Source organism: Akebia trifoliata, chromosome 16 (assembly GCF_017979445.1).
Source record: "Akebia trifoliata isolate Shusen 1 chromosome 16, ASM1797944v1, whole genome shotgun sequence".
NCBI lineage: Eukaryota > Viridiplantae > Streptophyta > Magnoliopsida > Ranunculales > Lardizabalaceae > Akebia > Akebia trifoliata.
This window is the reverse complement of record NC_141390.1, coordinates 23875974-23893779: the sequence shown is the minus strand read 5'-3', so window position 1 is coordinate 23893779 and position 17806 is coordinate 23875974. Positions and strand designations below refer to the sequence as shown.

Here is a 17806-nt window from a genome sequence, read left to right as displayed (position 1 = left end):
AAAAATTATGTATTCGAGAATAAAGTGATTATCTCTTTTGGAAGTTTATTATTTGTTTAAAATGTGGATTTTATTTTCTTAAAAATATTTACTCATATCTTTACTACAATGAATTGGAAGAAAAATAATTTATGATGCCTTTTATAAATAATGTTTTTTATTCTTGGAAGAAAAATATTTACAGTGATTCACAGAAGGCATTTCCTCACATATTTTGAGATAGAATGTGAGAAGATGGAATTCTACTATCACTCTAGGTAGTTTTTCTTTTTTTATAAAATCAAAAATAAAAAAAAATCTCAATTTGATTTTAATGCATCAGAATCAATGGATGGATACCCATGGTTCTCGATTAACTTGATTTTAACCCCTTGTTACCTAGCGACTGTGCAATACTCGAGCTACGATGTTGCTTAGGTTAGTCTTACCCCAAGTGTCCTAGGAATCCCCACAACTCACTAAGGCCCTCACACGCACTCCAAAAGAATTTACACACACTAGTGTAGTTGTGTTTAACTTGGAAGCTTTACCCCATGTGTCCGAGTCTCCTCAACTCTTAGAACACTTAGGGCTAAGGCTTATTTAAGTTAGACTGTGGGAATTAGCTTGAGTGTGGTACAGTGCATGGGCGCTGGATAATGAGGGGTTAGGTCCATTACATCTAGTCCAAAAAAATATAAAATAACATCAATTTTTCTTCCTAAAACCCGACAAGTTCAACTTTTAATTTACGTTTCAAATTTCTCTTGTTCATGAACGAAACAGAAATGACTCTGGCAAGTCATCACAATCTCGAACTAGATTTGGAGGAAACCATGATTGGGGTTAATGAAATCATCTGTCAGTATAATCTGTATATTATCAAGTGGTGGTCTCACAATTAATTGTTGGCTCCTGTATTTTTCGGTTTTTGGGATTTGCAAGTGTTGATCTTCGACCCCAGCCTAGATTAAACTAGAGAGTGTGAGCACTGTAATTGTAGATGCAGGTTTTTGCTCTACTACGATACACCCTACTCTCCCTGGTTAGCTCGACTGGACCTGCGAATTAGTCCACTCCGATGATCAAGTTAGAGATTATTCAAACTGACAATCCTAATCTAGCTTTTTTAGAGAGAAGAAAAAGAAAAGGAACCCCCTCTTATCCATGGTCCTCTCCCTTATATAGGTGTTTATGATAATCGTTTTCTGTGCCACTGTTTGATGTGACTCAGGTAGTTTGCTTACTCTCTGACATATTACGTGCAGGGGTAGTTGCAATTGCTCTGCCAGTTCCCGAGTAGTCAGAATTGATCTAAGATGGCCTGGGTTGTCAAGATTGTTAATCAATGGGTCACCTGTCAGAGCTGTCATTCAATGGATCACCTGCCGGATCCGTCCTGCCGATCTACACTAACATTGATATCCACGGAGTGCTCTATCCGAGTTTCTTGATGGGTTGGTGGCGCAAGTTCGAGCCGATTATCCGTTCATCCGAGGAGTTTAGCAAACGATGCCCATCAAGCAGTCCGTCCGAGCTACAAGTCCAGACTTCTGAGAATCACTCGAGCCACGTGTCCGAACTCGAGAATTTCCCCCCACAGTAATCAATTATACCTTGGAAATATATTTTTTTAGTGGAAATTAGTCTTTTTTTTTTTTTTTTTCTATTTTTGAGGTTCAATTTCTTCTTTATCCTAGGCGTTCCAACAATGTAAATACTTATGTACTTGGAATTCTTTTGTATTTCTTCTTTCCATGTCTTGCATTTTGGATTTTTTGTTTGGAAAAATTACTTACAAGGATCCTGGAGGAGGTATTTCTTTCTAAATAATGCTCAAGTTTTGGGCAGTTTCTGAATATTCCATTAGTAAAACTTTTCCGTAATGGCCTCTCATTATTGGTGGGCTCACCAATTTTTTTTTATTGTCGAGGTTAACATTTTTATTGTCGAACTCAATGCTAGTAAAACCCACCATCTTCGTTTTTCGACTAAAATACATGAAAAAATTGACTAAAAAGTTGATCGATTTTCATCCAAAAACAAAGAAAAAATTTGAAAAAAAAAATCTTAATTTTTTACATATATCTTTAAAACAGTTGAAAGAACCCCTTCAAAATGACATTTTTTTTCCTTCTTAAATCATTTCTGGTGGAATGGAGTCTCCAAAAGTTGATTGAATTGTTAAAAATCCAATTTTTTGAGGCGAAAACAGTGAGATTGAACAGTTAGGACATTCAATTGGTTGAAATATGGTGAATTTGGTTCAAGGGCTGATTTGAAGAGAAAGTTTTACTAAAAAGGGCTATCAAGAGAAACCCTAAAACTTGGGGACATATTAGAAAGAAATCCCCCAGCCAGGGCTCTTTAAGTAATTTCCCCTTTTTGTTTCCAACAAATTTTTAACTTCTGAGCTCATGCCCACCATAATTCGACCCTATATCTGCCCTTTATTCATTCTCTAAAGACCAACTTTTGAGAGCTTTTGTTTTCTTACAACAAATGTAAAATACTCTCCCTTCATAAGAAACAAGAGGAGAAAAACTCTGGAAGGGAAAAGCAGTTTTTAAACACATTCCTGCAAATCTCTGGAAGCTTGCAACTTCAGAAGGGACTTCTATACATTCTTAATGCACAATTAGTGCCAATAAAAAGTAGATCCAATACCTATAAGATCATAAAACTGTACTTTATTTTATTAAAAATAATTGAAATATGTGTACAAATCTGTCAAGTTGTAGCAAAATTTTGTCCAAAGTCGGGTTACAAAGATTAAAGAGTATCCATTGAATGAATTTAACAATGGGTATACAGAAATTTTCAGCTTCTAAATTCTGTGATCTGTGCAAATATTGGGTAAGACAGAAGAAGATGTAATCAAAAGAGTCAATTTGGCATTTACAAAGTCAAAACTAATGTTATACTTGCAGTTTCGGATCCCATGAGATCGAAAATATATATTATCTTAGACGGTTTTGAATCTCTTCGTTGAGAAGCCGAGTCACCAATTCTCGATCAGCTGTTGGCCTATTGTCACTCAATGAGCTGTACAGCGAGTGCAGCTCTTCTGGGTTCGCCTTCTTAAACAATCCTTTGAGTAAAATGTCTACTCCAATGGGTGAAGGGCATTTCTGAGTGCTGGCGTTGGGCTTTTGATCATTTAGCTCCTCCTTGACTCTTACGGTGTGATCTCCAGCAAAGTTTTCTGCCAGTGAATGGTGTGGGTTCTGGGTTTGTGGCATGGATTTCCAGTACTCGGTACAAACCCTATTCTGGTCAAGTGCTTCTATCCCCTGTTACAATAATATCACGAAACCAGTCAAATAATCAAATTTACAATTTCTAGATATGGCGAAAATGATTTTAAAACCTTCAATTCTCACAACCAAAAAAAGAACATATTTCAGATGTGGAGTAGTTTTATATTCAAGTTCCTAGGGCTTATGCAACATCTTCTCAACTTTTATCGAAAACTTCCAAGGATTGTTTTGGGTGATTTTTGGTAAACTACATTCTTAAAAAATTAGTATTTGGTCATTGTGGCCATTAATAAATATCAAACATTGCTCCCGTCATTTGGGTCCATTTAAGCATACGGCACTAAGTTTTCAGAGATTCCAAGTAATGCTGCGCCTGGATTTAAGGATTGTGAAATTATTGAAGTTGTTTCAACCGCAAACTTACCCACTAAATAAGAGGTTCAATTCTAGGTTACCCACCAATAAAAACAGAACTTCACATTCATCTGGGACCATGGTTTTCCGAGACCGAGATGGGTAACAAAACAGATTTTGCATGGCATCTGAGACTTCACACCATCTCATGACATAAATGCGGATGATTTAGTAAAACCCAGCCAAGTCAACCGGGATTTTGTATATTTTGATTAAAATAATCATTTTATTTTTAGAATTTAAATATTTATTATGTAAACAAAACATGATTTTATGACTACACATCTTCTATCAACCTTATTTTATTAAAATATTTATACTTATTTTCATTTAAACATCTTCCCAAAGTTGTCCCCCTAAGATTGTCTGCCGAATGCTACCCTATATATGAATAAATCATTCTAAACTGAGTTAAATGGTTTATCTCATCTGAGACGAGTTGACTTGTTCAAGACAACTCGGTTTCATCCATGGATGAGACAAGATGTCAAACTGAGTTTTTAAAGCATGTTGGGACCCAGACTCGGGAAAATATTACTTCTGGAAAACGTCCTACTGAAACCAAGGCCTAAGGATCTCCAAACCCAAGATTCACGTTTCCATGGTAGAATTACCTGAATAATCTCTGGTGAAGTGAATCCAAACATTTCAAGGCCATCAAGACTCCCGGGAGGTTGTAAAGGTGGAAGGTTCAACCTCCCTGAGGCATGTTGTTTCCTTATTTCTTGATTTACTCTCTCTCTCACCATGTCCCAGCATTTGGCAGCCGAAATGTGTATGAATATCTCACTTGGACATTGCTCTACCTTAACCTGAAATCAAGCTCATAGAATGTTAAATGACCACATTTCTACTAAATATAGGCTATAAAAAAAGGTAGTGAACAGCTTCCGAGAAAGGTAATTTTTACAAGGATCAGTCGCAAAAATGTATCTCCTGAAGAAAATGAAGACCATTTTTTTCTGAAAATCGTAACCAACTTAAAGGAATCCTTTCTTAATTTCTTTAAACGTGTTAAAAATGAAAAACCTAATGCATGTGAAGTGAACTAATAAACAAAGCAACCAGGGCCTGACTTTCCATGTCAGAATTTAAATTCATTGCATTCCAGCATTAACAACAAACTATAGAAAAGCAATAGCATTAGGAGGGGGGGTTGCGGGCGCACATTGTTTCCATAGTAAACAAAAAAATATTTCAGAACAGCTAATCTATCCCCACCTTGGTGCACTAAACTGGAGTTCGAGCTCCAGAAAAATCAGATAGGAGAAACTAAGAAGTGCTGACATTTATATATTATAAAAAATCAAATGTATTTTTCTTCTACAAGATGGTACAAGTAAAATTTAACACTTGTTAATGATAAAGATTTGATTTAAAAGGTAGTAATAATGTGAATAAAGTAAGGTATTAATCTGCGGAGTTTAGCTGGATTATAAAGGGTCGTGATCACAACACTGGTGATCAGTGTTGTCAAAAATAGGATTGGATCGTGAAGTAGCAGAGAGAGAATAGTTTCAAAATGTTGGTTTGTAGGATTCTAAAGGATTGTTCTCATAAACAGAAATGCCTAGATCTTCAATATTTTGAACACACAAACATATTTTGCATTCAATAAGCATTCCACTGCTATTAATGTAGGGCTGGGATCCGTTGACTCCTAAGAATGACTCATGAAAAAAACACATGATCCCAACCCTTTAAACACAAAATTCAATGGTTGAGATTTATGAGTATCTTGATAAAACTTATCTCCAAGGATAAATCTCAACCATTGGATTTTGCATTTAAAGGGTCGGGATCATGTGTTTCTTTTATGAGTCATTCTTAGGAGTCAAGGGATCCTGACCCATTGATATATATATATGCCAAATATTATTAAAGAAGAGAAAGCTGGGGTGGAGATGATCACCTGATTACAAGGCAAGATTAGAAAACAAACTGAAGACAACTCTGAAAATAAAATAATCTAAACTTCATATATGCTTTTCCGATATTACAAATTTTAACCGATCTAGAAAAAAAATCTCCAGAGAAAATTATTTCAAACTACTTAAAGACTTGGCCCAAGAAATGAAGGCCCAGAAAAGATATGATAATTTCTTGTAAGAAGTGCTCGTGCCGCCTGAATACCCGCCCTGTTCCGCTCCTCTCAAATACCCCAACACCCAGCAAAGGGAGTTATAACCCAAGAAAAGAAGATAGTAGGTTTTCTTTGTTTGAATTTTGTATCATGGAGACTCTTTTAAATGTTTTTTTTGTGGGTGTGTGTGCATGCATGTGGACGTGTACGTGTGGGTGGGCGGGCGCCCAAGCATGTATGTGAAAAAAGATATATAAAGTTACAATACATAGTAAGTAACATAAAAATTATACATCTATGGTTCACTCTAGATACTATGTGACAATTTTATGCTAACGACCAATTTTTTTTTAATACTTGGTGAATTGTATGTTCATGCATGGGAATCAATTTGTTTGTGGTAACATTCAATTAAGACCCCAAATCCTAGGACTTGAAAAACACAACAGGTGAAGAAGGCGAGTTCCTGAGATGTGAGTGAGAAGGGAACCAAAATTAGAAAGCCAGATCAACAGTTCAACACCTTATGCAGACCACCTACAAATAGAATCCATACCCATCTCATGTCCGGGTAAGCATAGCTCATAGGAGAAATAATCAAAAGTAAAGCTTTCAACTCCGAAGACAATGTTAAAAAAAGGTTCAGCATGTTGTGGAATCAAGGGGAAGTTCCCCTGAATACTAGCTGAGATTTTCTCAAGTTGGGCATTTGGCCCATCAAGTGGATGAAGTTAATTGGTTTGAAGAGCTGTCCCTTTTGCATTTGGTTGCAGAACATGTTAGTAGTAGAATAATAAAGATCAGATTTACAATCTGTATCATCCATAAGTAGCAGTGCAACTATAGGGATAGAAGTGATTCTAAATTAACAAGAAAATGAATTTGTGTCCTTAGATGTCCTGAGAGTAAGATTTTGATTGCAAAATAATTGGTCCCCAGTTTGATATAAATGATTAAAATACAGAAACTACAAACAATGGAAAAATCCAGTTACCATAAACAGAGGCCCGGCTAGTCCAGAATCCAGGACTTCTGAGACATAGCAACACATCTTCGTTGGATCTAGCACACTTAAATAACTGACCTGACTCTTAAATCCTACAATAAAGAGAAAAAAAAACATTTGTAAGGAAAAACACAGAAGACTCGTGCCATTTGATGAAAAAAAAATTGCATTGAGAAATGAGATATGGGGAGAAGACACAATTGAATGCAACATACCCTTGGGAAATATGGCCCTGCTACTTGACCATAACTTTCCAGAAAACACCACACCAAACTCCAAAGGCTCGACATTGCAGTTTATCCGCCGCACGACCTTTGCAATGCGAGGACCTTTCTGACGATAGTATCTGTCTAGATTATTTGGGGTGCTTAATGGGCTTCCCATCAATGGCCTTGCCTTCTCAGTTAGTTTTGAATTGGAATGGAAGCCTATATTTTCACCTTTAGCCTCACTATCTGGTTTTCCACTATGCTGATAGGAACTAGCAGCATTTGTAACATTACAGTCACCAAGTTCTCTTGTAGACAAGAGATCAAGAGTAGTTTTTTCAAAACCTGTCCCTGCAGACCCCACATTACAAGAAATGCTTTTAGGGACAGATCCCACCGTGATGGTCTCACTTGGTACCATGAAGTTGTACTCGATGCATTTATTTTCTATCTGATGATCTTCAACTTTTGAACACCTTGGTTGCATGGGGTGACGCTCATTTTCCGCATTAGCTATCAAATTAATATCTCCTTCACTCATTACCGACGCATTAGTCTCGGGGGTATCCAAAATTTGATCCTTCTGATAATTACATGGACTCACCTTATCATTTTTATTTTCCAGCCTTGCAGAAATTTCTGAATAATTTGCAGAAGGTTTACATGGTTCCTCAGCTTCGTCATCACTCAGAAGTATAATATTACCATCTGCTGGTGACAAAGACTTGCTTGATTTAAGGTCATCTGCAAAGGAATTGCTAACGCACCCCAAAAAGTTTTTTCTAGAAGTTACTAGTTGGGTCTCGGTGTATGACCTATCTTCTTGAGAGAGGGGGCATAATGGAGTGCTTGATACAGTTGAATGTGAAACTGGGCACCCTTCTACCCTGATCTGAGAGCTCTGATCTTTTAATGATGGTACTTGAGTCATAGGGGCCTCAATTTTAGGATCCCATGCATTGGTGGTGGAGGTTACTGCATCAAGGGACCCATGCTCTTTTTGCTTCGCACCTGAGGAGTGTAATGGTTTACCAATGAGATGGCTAAACGAAGTCACTTGGACCACAGGTGCCTTGGTTTCTTGATATGATTTAGGAGGGATCCCATTAATGCTAGTAGAGGCTACCGCATCTCGTAAATCATGATCTTTTTCTTTTCCAGCTTTGGAGGAATGAGATTTACTAATGGGGCTTGGTACTTGCAAGCTATCTTTGGAGACATAGGAACTTAGAGCCAATCCAAGATCTAATTTTGCCCATCTGTAGATAGAACTTAATTTCCCTCCCAAAGCGTCGACAAGGACATTTAATTCACTGATTTCATAGCGGAATAGGAAAGTTTTGGAACTCCACGCACATGAGCACAGCTGATTCGCATGATTAAGGCAAACAAATCTATCGGGGGAACATTCACAACCCACTGCTGAGAGGTGCAAATCATAGAAACATATGAAACATTCCCTTTCACAGGTCGCGTCAAAAGAAACGTCCATCTTCACTGATGGTGAAGTGGTGCAGAGATATTTCCTCCTCACGAGCTCCATCTCAACACGTGTCTATGCAAAAGAGGAATTTACAAAAGTCAAACCTATTCGGTACATTCTTATTTATCATTGCAGCATTAAAAAGGAAAAAAAAGAATTGTCTCCTCAACCTAGGGCATAAAATGGGTCGGATTTTATCCAATATCCGAGTGAATCGAATCTGAATTTAGTGGGTTTGGACCCTTGGAGTAGACCTGAATAAAAAAAATGGTCGAAGATGGGTTGATGTCCCTTGATCTGAGCTGGATACAGATCCATTCTTATATCCACCTAGATCCAAATGATATATTGCTTCGAAAATTATACTTTTTATGCTTTTTCTACTACTTTAATATAACATGAAATCTTATAAAATAGAAGGATTGTAATAGTAAAATAGGATACTATAGCAATTAGAAAAGAAATATAGCAAAAAAATGTCGAATGGTCTGAAATTATCCCAACCCGACCGACCAGAATCAAGTAATTCGGTTGGGTTGGATTCGGATTTAGTGAAAACAAAATGGTCCAGATATGGTTTTAGCTAATAGGATCCGAGTTGGAACAGATACGAATCCTGATCCAAACAAAAATTGTGGATCTGGATATACTCAGATCCGGCCTGAACCTGACCCATTTTAAGCACTACCTCAACCCATAAAATATGAAGCCATGAAATTAAAGAGCTTACCTTGAGTGCCTTTGCTAAGATCCCATCCATTCCGCAGACATCTTTCCATCTTATGTTATCTAAGGTGTTCTTTCTCAGTAACAAAAGTTCCCAATGTGCCCTTACAGCTTCCCTTGCTGCCCCCAACAACAGCTTGTCATGGGAAACCGATGTCTTACGCACCTGTTCACGATAGAGCTCTACGGCATTCTGCCCATGAGGCAACCAGTCCAGGGGGGCTACATTTACAGCCTCAGCACAATTGAAGCCGCAATTGAATCCCGAATGATATGCTCGAGGGAAAGTGAGAACAAACTCCCTAGGATTCTGAACACACCGATAAACAGGTACACCCCTAGATATTAATATTGAAGGTGAAAGCTGTGTCACCTGCACCGGTACATATAATATGTTAAGGAAAGGATATAAAACTCATCACTTTTAACTCTCTTCCCAACTTAACTTAAATTCATTAATCAGTATTTTTAACAGTTCCACTTCAGTCCAAGTCTCTCATGAAACTTTACCAATATGAGAATTTTCTGATAGTAGACAATCAACTAGAGAACCGATCCACTTAGGACAATAACCAAAAAAGAGAATGTACAGGACATCCTGGACAACAAAACAAAAACTCTGACAGGAGCAAAAATAGAGCAGTTCTCACGAATGCTGGCATTTATGGAACGGAAGTAAGATACGGTAAGGGTGAAGTTAGACAACTGAGCGTCTGAGTAGGGAAAGCAAAAAAACTAAAACTTGGATGTTTCACAAATGGAGGTAAATACACCCAAGATTTAAAATCCTGTCTTGAGGCAAGGTTGAAGAAAAACCGAGATGGTCTCAACAGAAACATTTCAGATATTCTAAGATAATCCAAAACATACAATGTTTTGGGGTTGATGTTTCATCCGGGCTTGGCAAAAAATACTGGAACGTTCCGCTGAAACATTCCCAAATCAGAATAAAAATTTGGACCATGAATATTTCTCCTCACCAACAGCATATTACAATTCGTATATAATTATTGACGAGAACATGAGAAAATCTGGCATAGTTTAACCATTGATAGGCACATAGTTTATCAATGCCGTGGTTATCCAGAAACCGAAGCCTCTTTGTTACAAGGAAGAGATGGAAAGAGAGAGCATTACTCACAAGCTTATGAAGCAAGTCGGGCTGTTCTTCAAATAAGTCTGGCAAATACTTTTTCATAGCTGTCTCCAACTTGAGGGCATCTCCTCCTGGGACACCGTACCATATTTTTGGAGCACCCCAATGCATGTAATTCAGTGAGTAGAAGTGGTGGTCCTCAACATGCTGTTTTTCAATACAAATAAATATATGAATAAATAAAAATTCAAAAGTGTTGATGTCAAAAACCGACTAACCCATACTTAACTGTTTACACAGATCACAAGGAGTCATGAAATATCTAAAGCAATATATCACAGGAATCTCAATACACAAAATATGATAGGATGAAATAACGTATAAATGTCACGTGAAGAATCATTTCTTACAAGGGATTAAAAAAAATGGTCATGTTCAATCTTACCCAACAAAATGATGAAAAGCACATTCCTATATACAACCATGGAACCAAAACACCAGAAATGTCACCGCTTTCAAAAGAGAGCACAGAGCCCGGAAGCCTTGCGAAATTATTTAAGTTCCAACCTGATTTCAAATATTTTTCATCACATTTTGGAAACTCCATTGAATGGGATGCTTTAGGAAAGCCACTACCAAACACTCCAGTTTCCAAATCGGCCCCATAAAGCACCTACAAAAGCATCACATCACAAGCTAAGCTACATGAAAGTCAACAAGAAAGATAAAAAAGTTCTTCAGAGGCTTATTAACCTCAATCTCATCTGTTGGCTTCTCAACCATCCGCCAGTATTCACCCTCAATGTTCTCCACAGTTAGTTCACTCTGCTTTTGAAGCGCACTCTGATAACTTTCTGAATCTGTACGAAAATATTGTTCCTTGAAATCATCTGCATACTTTTGAAAAGCTTCAAGAGTGAACTCTGGACCAGGTTCAAAGCCAAATCTCTCATCTTCATTATAGTGTAAAAGTTCATTAGGTCCCATGATATCTCCACTAACCCCAGACTCCAACCCTAATTCATTACATCTTCTTCTTTTCCTCCTCATCTTGCTATAATTTCTTGACTTTTTTCTCATTGAATCCCGATTCTGAAGCTTATCAACCCGTTGGATACGAGTAGAAAATTTTGAATTCTCCCATATTTTTTTCTCTTTAAGAGGGCAGGGAGGATTCCACGAAGAGGGAGGAACAATGCGGCAAATTCCATATGGCTCTGCTCTCGTACGTATGCTCGCAATATATTTTAGTGTATCTTGGAACTCCTGGAAATAAGGATCACAACTTCAATTTCGAGACTAAATAAAAGCAATATCAAAACACATGAGTAGTCAACTACTGCATTTTGTTGACAAGTAACACCTCTTCGGTAGGATAGAACACAGGAGCCTCCTCAAGGACAGGTTTGTGTGTATCTTCTGGACGCCACCTTGCTATGACCTGTTCAAAGTCTTCACAATCATCAATCACATACATGAAAATACATAAATTTTTATGGAAAGAAATATCCAGAATTGCATGAAACCAAAGTTAAAAAATTGACCTTTTGACAATTACTACACTCTAAGCATCCACGCACAACACCTTTTGGAAGCTGTATAGTTGAAGAAAGATGCTGCAAAGAAAAAAAAATGCATATCAGATAACAGTCAAGGGTGGTAGTGTTCTCAAAAAGTGAACCCATGTTATAGTTCTTCAAATCCGAAAAAGAGATTGATGAGACAATAATGACAAAAGAAGAAGTGACCTGATCAAACTGCTCAGAGTCTAATTCCTTCGAACTATCATCAAACTGAGAGTAGTTTATCCACGGTCTACGCCTAAGGGATCTTGTAACCTTCACATGATCCCCGATGTCGCATTCAGTGTCCATGCCAGTTGGATGTGATTCAGGAGCACCAGTAGAGCCCATACAATGCATCATGGCTTCACTATCATCCATCTTTTCTAAGATGAAGGATGTAAGTGACACGAAGCCTGGTGGAACTGACGGAATAACTTTCTTTTCTTTAACATGAGCCCTTAAGCATTCTGTCCCCATTAATGCTGTGAAGCAAAAGAAACACAATGCAAATGTTAGATAGACAGAATGGCATTCTGGAGTTTGAAATGTGCTCTTAAAAAGAAGAAAACAGTAAATAGTTAAATTATTGAGAAAATTCATGAAGACTGAATTACTAACTCACAATAAGATCACATGGGAGTAACGAATACATGATAGTGTCCATCAATCTGATGCTGCGTCTTAAGAGCTAAGAGAATGGTACAGTTATTTCTGCTGAAACAATTACAAGCAGTCTGGTTTAGAAGCCGATGGGATATCTAAAATACCATGCTGAATTGGTATAAATCAACAGTTTACCAGTAAGAGCAGTGACAAAAATAAATAAATAAAATCAAAATGGCTAATGTTTATATCGTCTTCTCACTTCATGCTTTAGAGGATGAGTGCTCATACGTGGCTAATGTTTACCAAATGGATTGATACCAAATAACCCATTAGTTGTTGATTGTATGGAAAGATCTAATAAATTATTTAAAAAGGAAATAAATCTTTTCCATTATAGAGATTGAAACCTAAAGATTCTCTTCTTATAAGAAATCAATAAAATTAGCTTAATTATCATATTACCAGTCTAATCTCTTTCTCAACTTAAGCATATTGTCAAATGCGATATAACTTTTCTCTTGGCTTGAAATCAATCTTTTTCTACCCTTAGTATGAGGATTGCTTGGGTTGCCAGATGGGCAAGCAGCCTTCTTCCTATTGAGGCCTTTTTTGTGGTGCCAACCACAAGAGGAAAGTCAATTGGGATACAATTATTAAGCGACTAAAGAGAAGATTGACATCGCGGAAAATTAGATATCTATCAAAAGGAGTGAGGGTCACATTCATTAAGAGCATCCTCTGATGCTTAAAGTAAACTAGCCTAATATAGTAATGCGAGATCAAAAAATTAATTGTTGAAAAATGAGTTAGGATATTATGATCTAAAACTAACGCAAATTTAGAAACGCCTAAAAAATAATCAATAAATAGCTCTAGGTCCAATGTAATCCTTCAGTACTCCTCCCCATTATTAAATTAAGGGTTCTTAAAAGGAAGTTAAAACTTCCAACCAGCCTAGGGACTTGACCTAGTACTAATGAAAACCGAGAAGTTTATTGAACCTAATCAAGGGTTTCAAGAATGGTCAAGGTCCAAAGATGTAATCAATATGTCTCAATTTTGGTTATATTGGACAACAAGGTATTTTTAGTGTCTTTAAAAAGAAATTCCAACAGTATTTGCAATTAAAATAAGAGAAATAGGGCATACTGATATACTAGGGGTTTAGGTTTATGGGATTATGTTGGGGTAAGTTTTGAAAGGTTTAGGATCGTTGGACAAGGGTTTTGGTAATTATCTCTATTGCTGAAAGCAAGGTAAAAATCAAAACAAAGAAGAATTAGGGCTGATTTAAGGTTAAAATTTCGGTTTTACAAGGGCCGGTTGATTTCTTGGGACAAAAAGAAGGTTCGGCTAAGGGTATAGGGCGGAATTGATGGCTTTAAATCAATGAAAACAGAAAATAAGAAAACTTACGGCAAATAGTTCTTTTATAATAAATAACTCAAATCCTAGATGTATAATAACTCAAATCCTAATCCCATAATAACTCAAATCCTAATCTTATAATAACTTGAATCCTGGTCTAATTAAAATAGCATAAAAGGACCAAAATACCCTTATTATAATACAAAGAAGTGGCCCATTTAATTAAAGACCCACCCAAAAATAAAAAGACATAAATAAAGCTCACTAAATTTAAAAAACTCAATACTAATAAAACACCCAAAAACTCTACTAAACACCAAACTAACTAGACAAGACACTAATACAACCCAAAGTCATCCATCCATCCATCCAACTCTCACTCTCTCTCTTTCTCTCAAGAATGGTAATGATGAAGAGTGGGGTTTCCTAAATCCCAACGTCTATATGAAGTAGGAATGTGGAAAAGTATTGTAAATCAAATTCATTAGTTTACAAATAGGATCTGATTCAAGGTGAGTTTTGGTAATTTTTTCAAGCTTTGGATGGTGTGTAGTGTGGGGAATATCGTTTAGAGTTGAATTTCCAACTATTTATTCTTTTCTAACCCATGGAATCTTATTTAAGCCAATGGGCAGTGCAAACTTAGCTAAGTTGGTAAGACATGGGGAGTGTTGTTCACACGTCCTAGGTTCAAACCCCCTCGAAACCAACCTCACCTTGTTAACCACTAACCCTTTACCCATAAAAAGAAAGAAAAGAAAAGAAGAATGTAAGCCAGTGTGAAGATCGATGACTTGGTCATGTCATAGGATCTAGGCATTTGGAAGAATATTAACAATCAAAAGGTTTCGATGAGTAAGCTTACTTTTGGACAACCTACGCAATCAAAATGTTGATCCGTTCAAGTTGGATAAAAGAGTGTGGAGGTCATTCATGAATGGTAATTTCTCGATGAAGTCTTCTATTTGGATGAACAACCATCGCAAATGCGGGTCCATTTCCTAGCCAGGTAAGTTGCAAAGTTCACAACTTCCCATTTTCGTCTGCAGTTTTTGTTGGATGGAAATGTTGGATAAGATTTTCACTATTGGGCAGTTAAAAACGAGACTTCACTAACCAAAAATGTACTTTACGAGTAAATTATAGAAGGAATCAGGTGATTATTTACTTGTTCATTTCCCTTTCACTTGAGCCATTTTGGTAGACTTATTTGCGCGCATCAACATGCATTGGACGGTTCCAATCTTGATGCATGATTTCTTTAAATGTTTGCAATCTAAAAGTCTATGATGCCACGACTCACTACATAGAGGCCATTCTGCTAGAAACAGCAGCTCTCTTGCATTCATGGTCCTCAATCTTGAAGGTGTTTGGAGCTTGTCACTTTAAAGATTGGGTCTTTACATGGAAGTCTTCGATGAGGACTTAACCTTTGTATTTTTCTTGTTTCCTTCACCAGTGATTCTTTCCATCACTAGATTTATGTTGGTTCTCTTTTTCTTTTTCTTTTTCTTTTTCTAATGAAATTGAATTTTCCCGATAAGGAAAAACTTCTCTCCTACGTCCTGACCATATCCAATTTAATGAAAAATGGATACAAAAGAAGCAACCATATAATTCTATGATCTCAAAGTAATGATGAAAAAAAACATGAGAAACATGTAACAGATTTAGCCTAATGTGATTATGTTAAACCTTCGAGTAAAAGAATACAATGTCAAGTTAATCTATTTTGTAGCACACATAATTATAATGACCCAATTGCATAAATCTGAATCCCTAAACTACAAAGATAACACTTGTCAATCAAGTTTTAAACTTTCGAAAGCCTCTAGAATTATAAGCCTACACCCTAACAACTAAACCTTAATTATGCCATGCTTTAGTAGATCCATTACTCAATTACTTAGAGAACACAAACAACTAAGAAATTCTTATGGAAACACAATCTAACAGATAAATATCAAATCTGAACTTCATCTTAATGTACTAAAAAAAAAGAAAAACAATTAAATTTTGGTGATGTATTATTCTCACTATGCTGAAACCATTAGACAACAATAAACACCAAGATCTGAAAATCTCCACCTCCATATCATATTTCATCACCATAAATCCTACAAGATGTTAATTCTATCAATAAATCAAAGAATTCAAGACATCAAGAGCTAATTAAGATACTTATTATGACCCAAACTAACAAATACACAGGATCAGTTCTAATCTAAGTACAAACATTCTCAATTTCCATCCAAAAAATAATAATAAATAAACCTAAATTTCTCAAGAAAAAACAAATCTTGCAATTCCTTTAATGAACAGCCTGATTCTATTCAAGACATCAAGAGCTAATTAAGATAGCTATTATGACCCAAACTAACAAATATACAGGATCAGTTCTAATCTAAGTACTAAAATTCTCAAATTTCATCCAAAATAAATATATAAATAAACCTAAATTTCTCAAGAAAAAAAAAACAAAATCTTACAATTCCTTTAATGAACAGCCCGATTCTTGATTTGACCTAAAGCAGCTCAAATTTCATCAACTACAAAATATAAAATAACCCAAAAGAAAATTTCATCCTCAAATACAAAAATTAAAATACCCCAAAATAGAGATCAAAACAAAATAAAATTAAAAATTAAAAAAAAAAAGCTTTAAAGGGTCAACAAGTAAAGATCAAATATCCTATTCAACAGATCTAACCCTAAACCAATATCAAGAGATGGTACCCACCAAAACCGCTTATCTCGTACCAAAAGCGGTTCTGTGGGTAGCTTGAAAACCATGAATATTGGAAATAAAACTACCTTCTCTGATACCAAAACCACGTCTACTATTATACCAAGAAATTGATCAATCAAGATCAACAAGAAACCCTAGATTTTTAAAACAAGAATTGTGAAAAATTGATAACCGATTGTTACAAAGTGAGGGCAAAGTTGTGTCCAAGATACTTAATTATTACCAATAAGGACAGATATTAAATTACATTGAAACCTAGAAATGAGACTAAGAAAATAAGAAAATAAAAAATAATGTTTAAAACCCTAATTATGGACATAATTTCTCATCAAGGGTAAGATTGGTACCTAAAATATTTCTCTCTCTGCAAAGTTTGGTTTTAGAAAGAGAACAAGCAATGCCTTGGAGAATATAAAGTATGATTTATAATCAAAGATCAGATAAGAAAAAATATTTAATTTTTATTAAAAACAGAAGGAAAAAAAAAAGAAAGAGAGAGAGAGAGAAATTTTGCTATCGCATTGTTTAGCAGGACGAGTATCTCTCGAATTAGGAAAGCAACACCTGTACAACTGTGATAGGCTGAAATAAATAGAAACGAGAATTGGTTCTGGAGATGAGATTTTAGAGAATTAAAACGCGAGAAATTAGTTTGATATTTTGGGTGTCCTTTTCTAGATCAACGTACCCTTCTCGAGGTTATGGTGAATATTTTAGATACCCTTACAGTTTTTAAATTGACGATGTACCCCTTTACTATGGTCTGGTCTTCTAATGGGACTATGGATGTTAATGGACCGAAATATACCTGATGTCTGAACCAGTCCGAACCGATTTGATCCAAAAAAAATATGAAAAATTGAATTTTTGAATTGAAATCTTAGATCCGAAATAATTTTGGATTGGATTCAGATGTACCCCAATCCGATTCAAACATATTTCAATAAAAAAAATTATTCTTAATTTCATATAAATACATATAAATAAAATGTTTTAATCTTTTTTATTTCCCTTTATATTTGTAGTAAGCAAGTAGATTTTTTTAAAAAATTTATACGATTTTATATATTTTTTTTAATTTTTTTTAACATTGATAATTTGAAAATAAGGCATGTGATCAAATCGGTTTCGAATTTAAGGGTGAAATGAAATGGATCAGATCGAGTACATCTTTACAAAATTTTAAATTGATATTGGAGTGGTATTGATTTGGTATCAAACGGATCCATTGCCAACCTTACTTTAGACTAGGGGTGCAATTT

The 17806-nt window shown here is 35.8% G+C and overlaps 1 protein-coding gene across 10 annotated transcripts; it reads right to left on the bottom strand.

Annotated features, from left to right (window-relative positions):
• Positions 1-2651: 2651 nt before the first annotated feature.
• PKDM7D (Transcription factor jumonji (jmj) family protein / zinc finger (C5HC2 type) family protein) lies at positions 2652-16958 on the bottom strand. Of its 10 annotated transcripts, none has more exons than XM_086429028.1 (14): positions 16610-16761; positions 16285-16344; positions 12444-12535; positions 12005-12303; positions 11801-11872; positions 11620-11697; positions 11010-11522; positions 10702-10929; positions 10302-10463; positions 9165-9533; positions 6958-8506; positions 6731-6834; positions 4268-4465; positions 2652-3272 (listed from the first exon to the last, which is right to left on the bottom strand). In XM_086429028.1, the coding sequence occupies exons 4-14, from the start codon at positions 12296-12298 to the stop codon at positions 2940-2942; spliced, it is 3900 nt and encodes a 1299-aa protein (XP_086285154.1). In that variant the 5' UTR covers positions 12299-12303; positions 12444-12535; positions 16285-16344; positions 16610-16761; the 3' UTR covers positions 2652-2939. The 10 variants fall into 10 exon arrangements, with proteins under 10 accessions (XP_086285154.1, XP_086285159.1, XP_086285156.1 ...); XM_086429033.1 differs by having other exon boundaries at positions 12444-12532; XM_086429030.1 differs by lacking the exon at positions 16610-16761 and adding an exon at positions 16536-16590.
• Positions 16959-17806: the final 848 nt, after the last annotated feature.

Bases quoted from the DNA above. Each gene is read 5' to 3' on its own strand.
- PKDM7D (XM_086429032.1), bottom strand. From the start codon at position 12,298: ATGGGGACAGAATGCTTAAGGGCTCATGTTAAAGAAAAGAAAGTTATT. The intron at 11,523-11,619 runs GTGTTACTTGTC...CCTTATTTCCAG, and splicing joins TGTTCTATCCTACCGAAGAG to GAGTTCCAAGATACACTAAA. The intron at 8,507-9,164 runs GTAAGCTCTTTA...TCTTTTGCATAG, and splicing joins TCTTAGCAAAGGCACTCAAG to ACACGTGTTGAGATGGAGCT.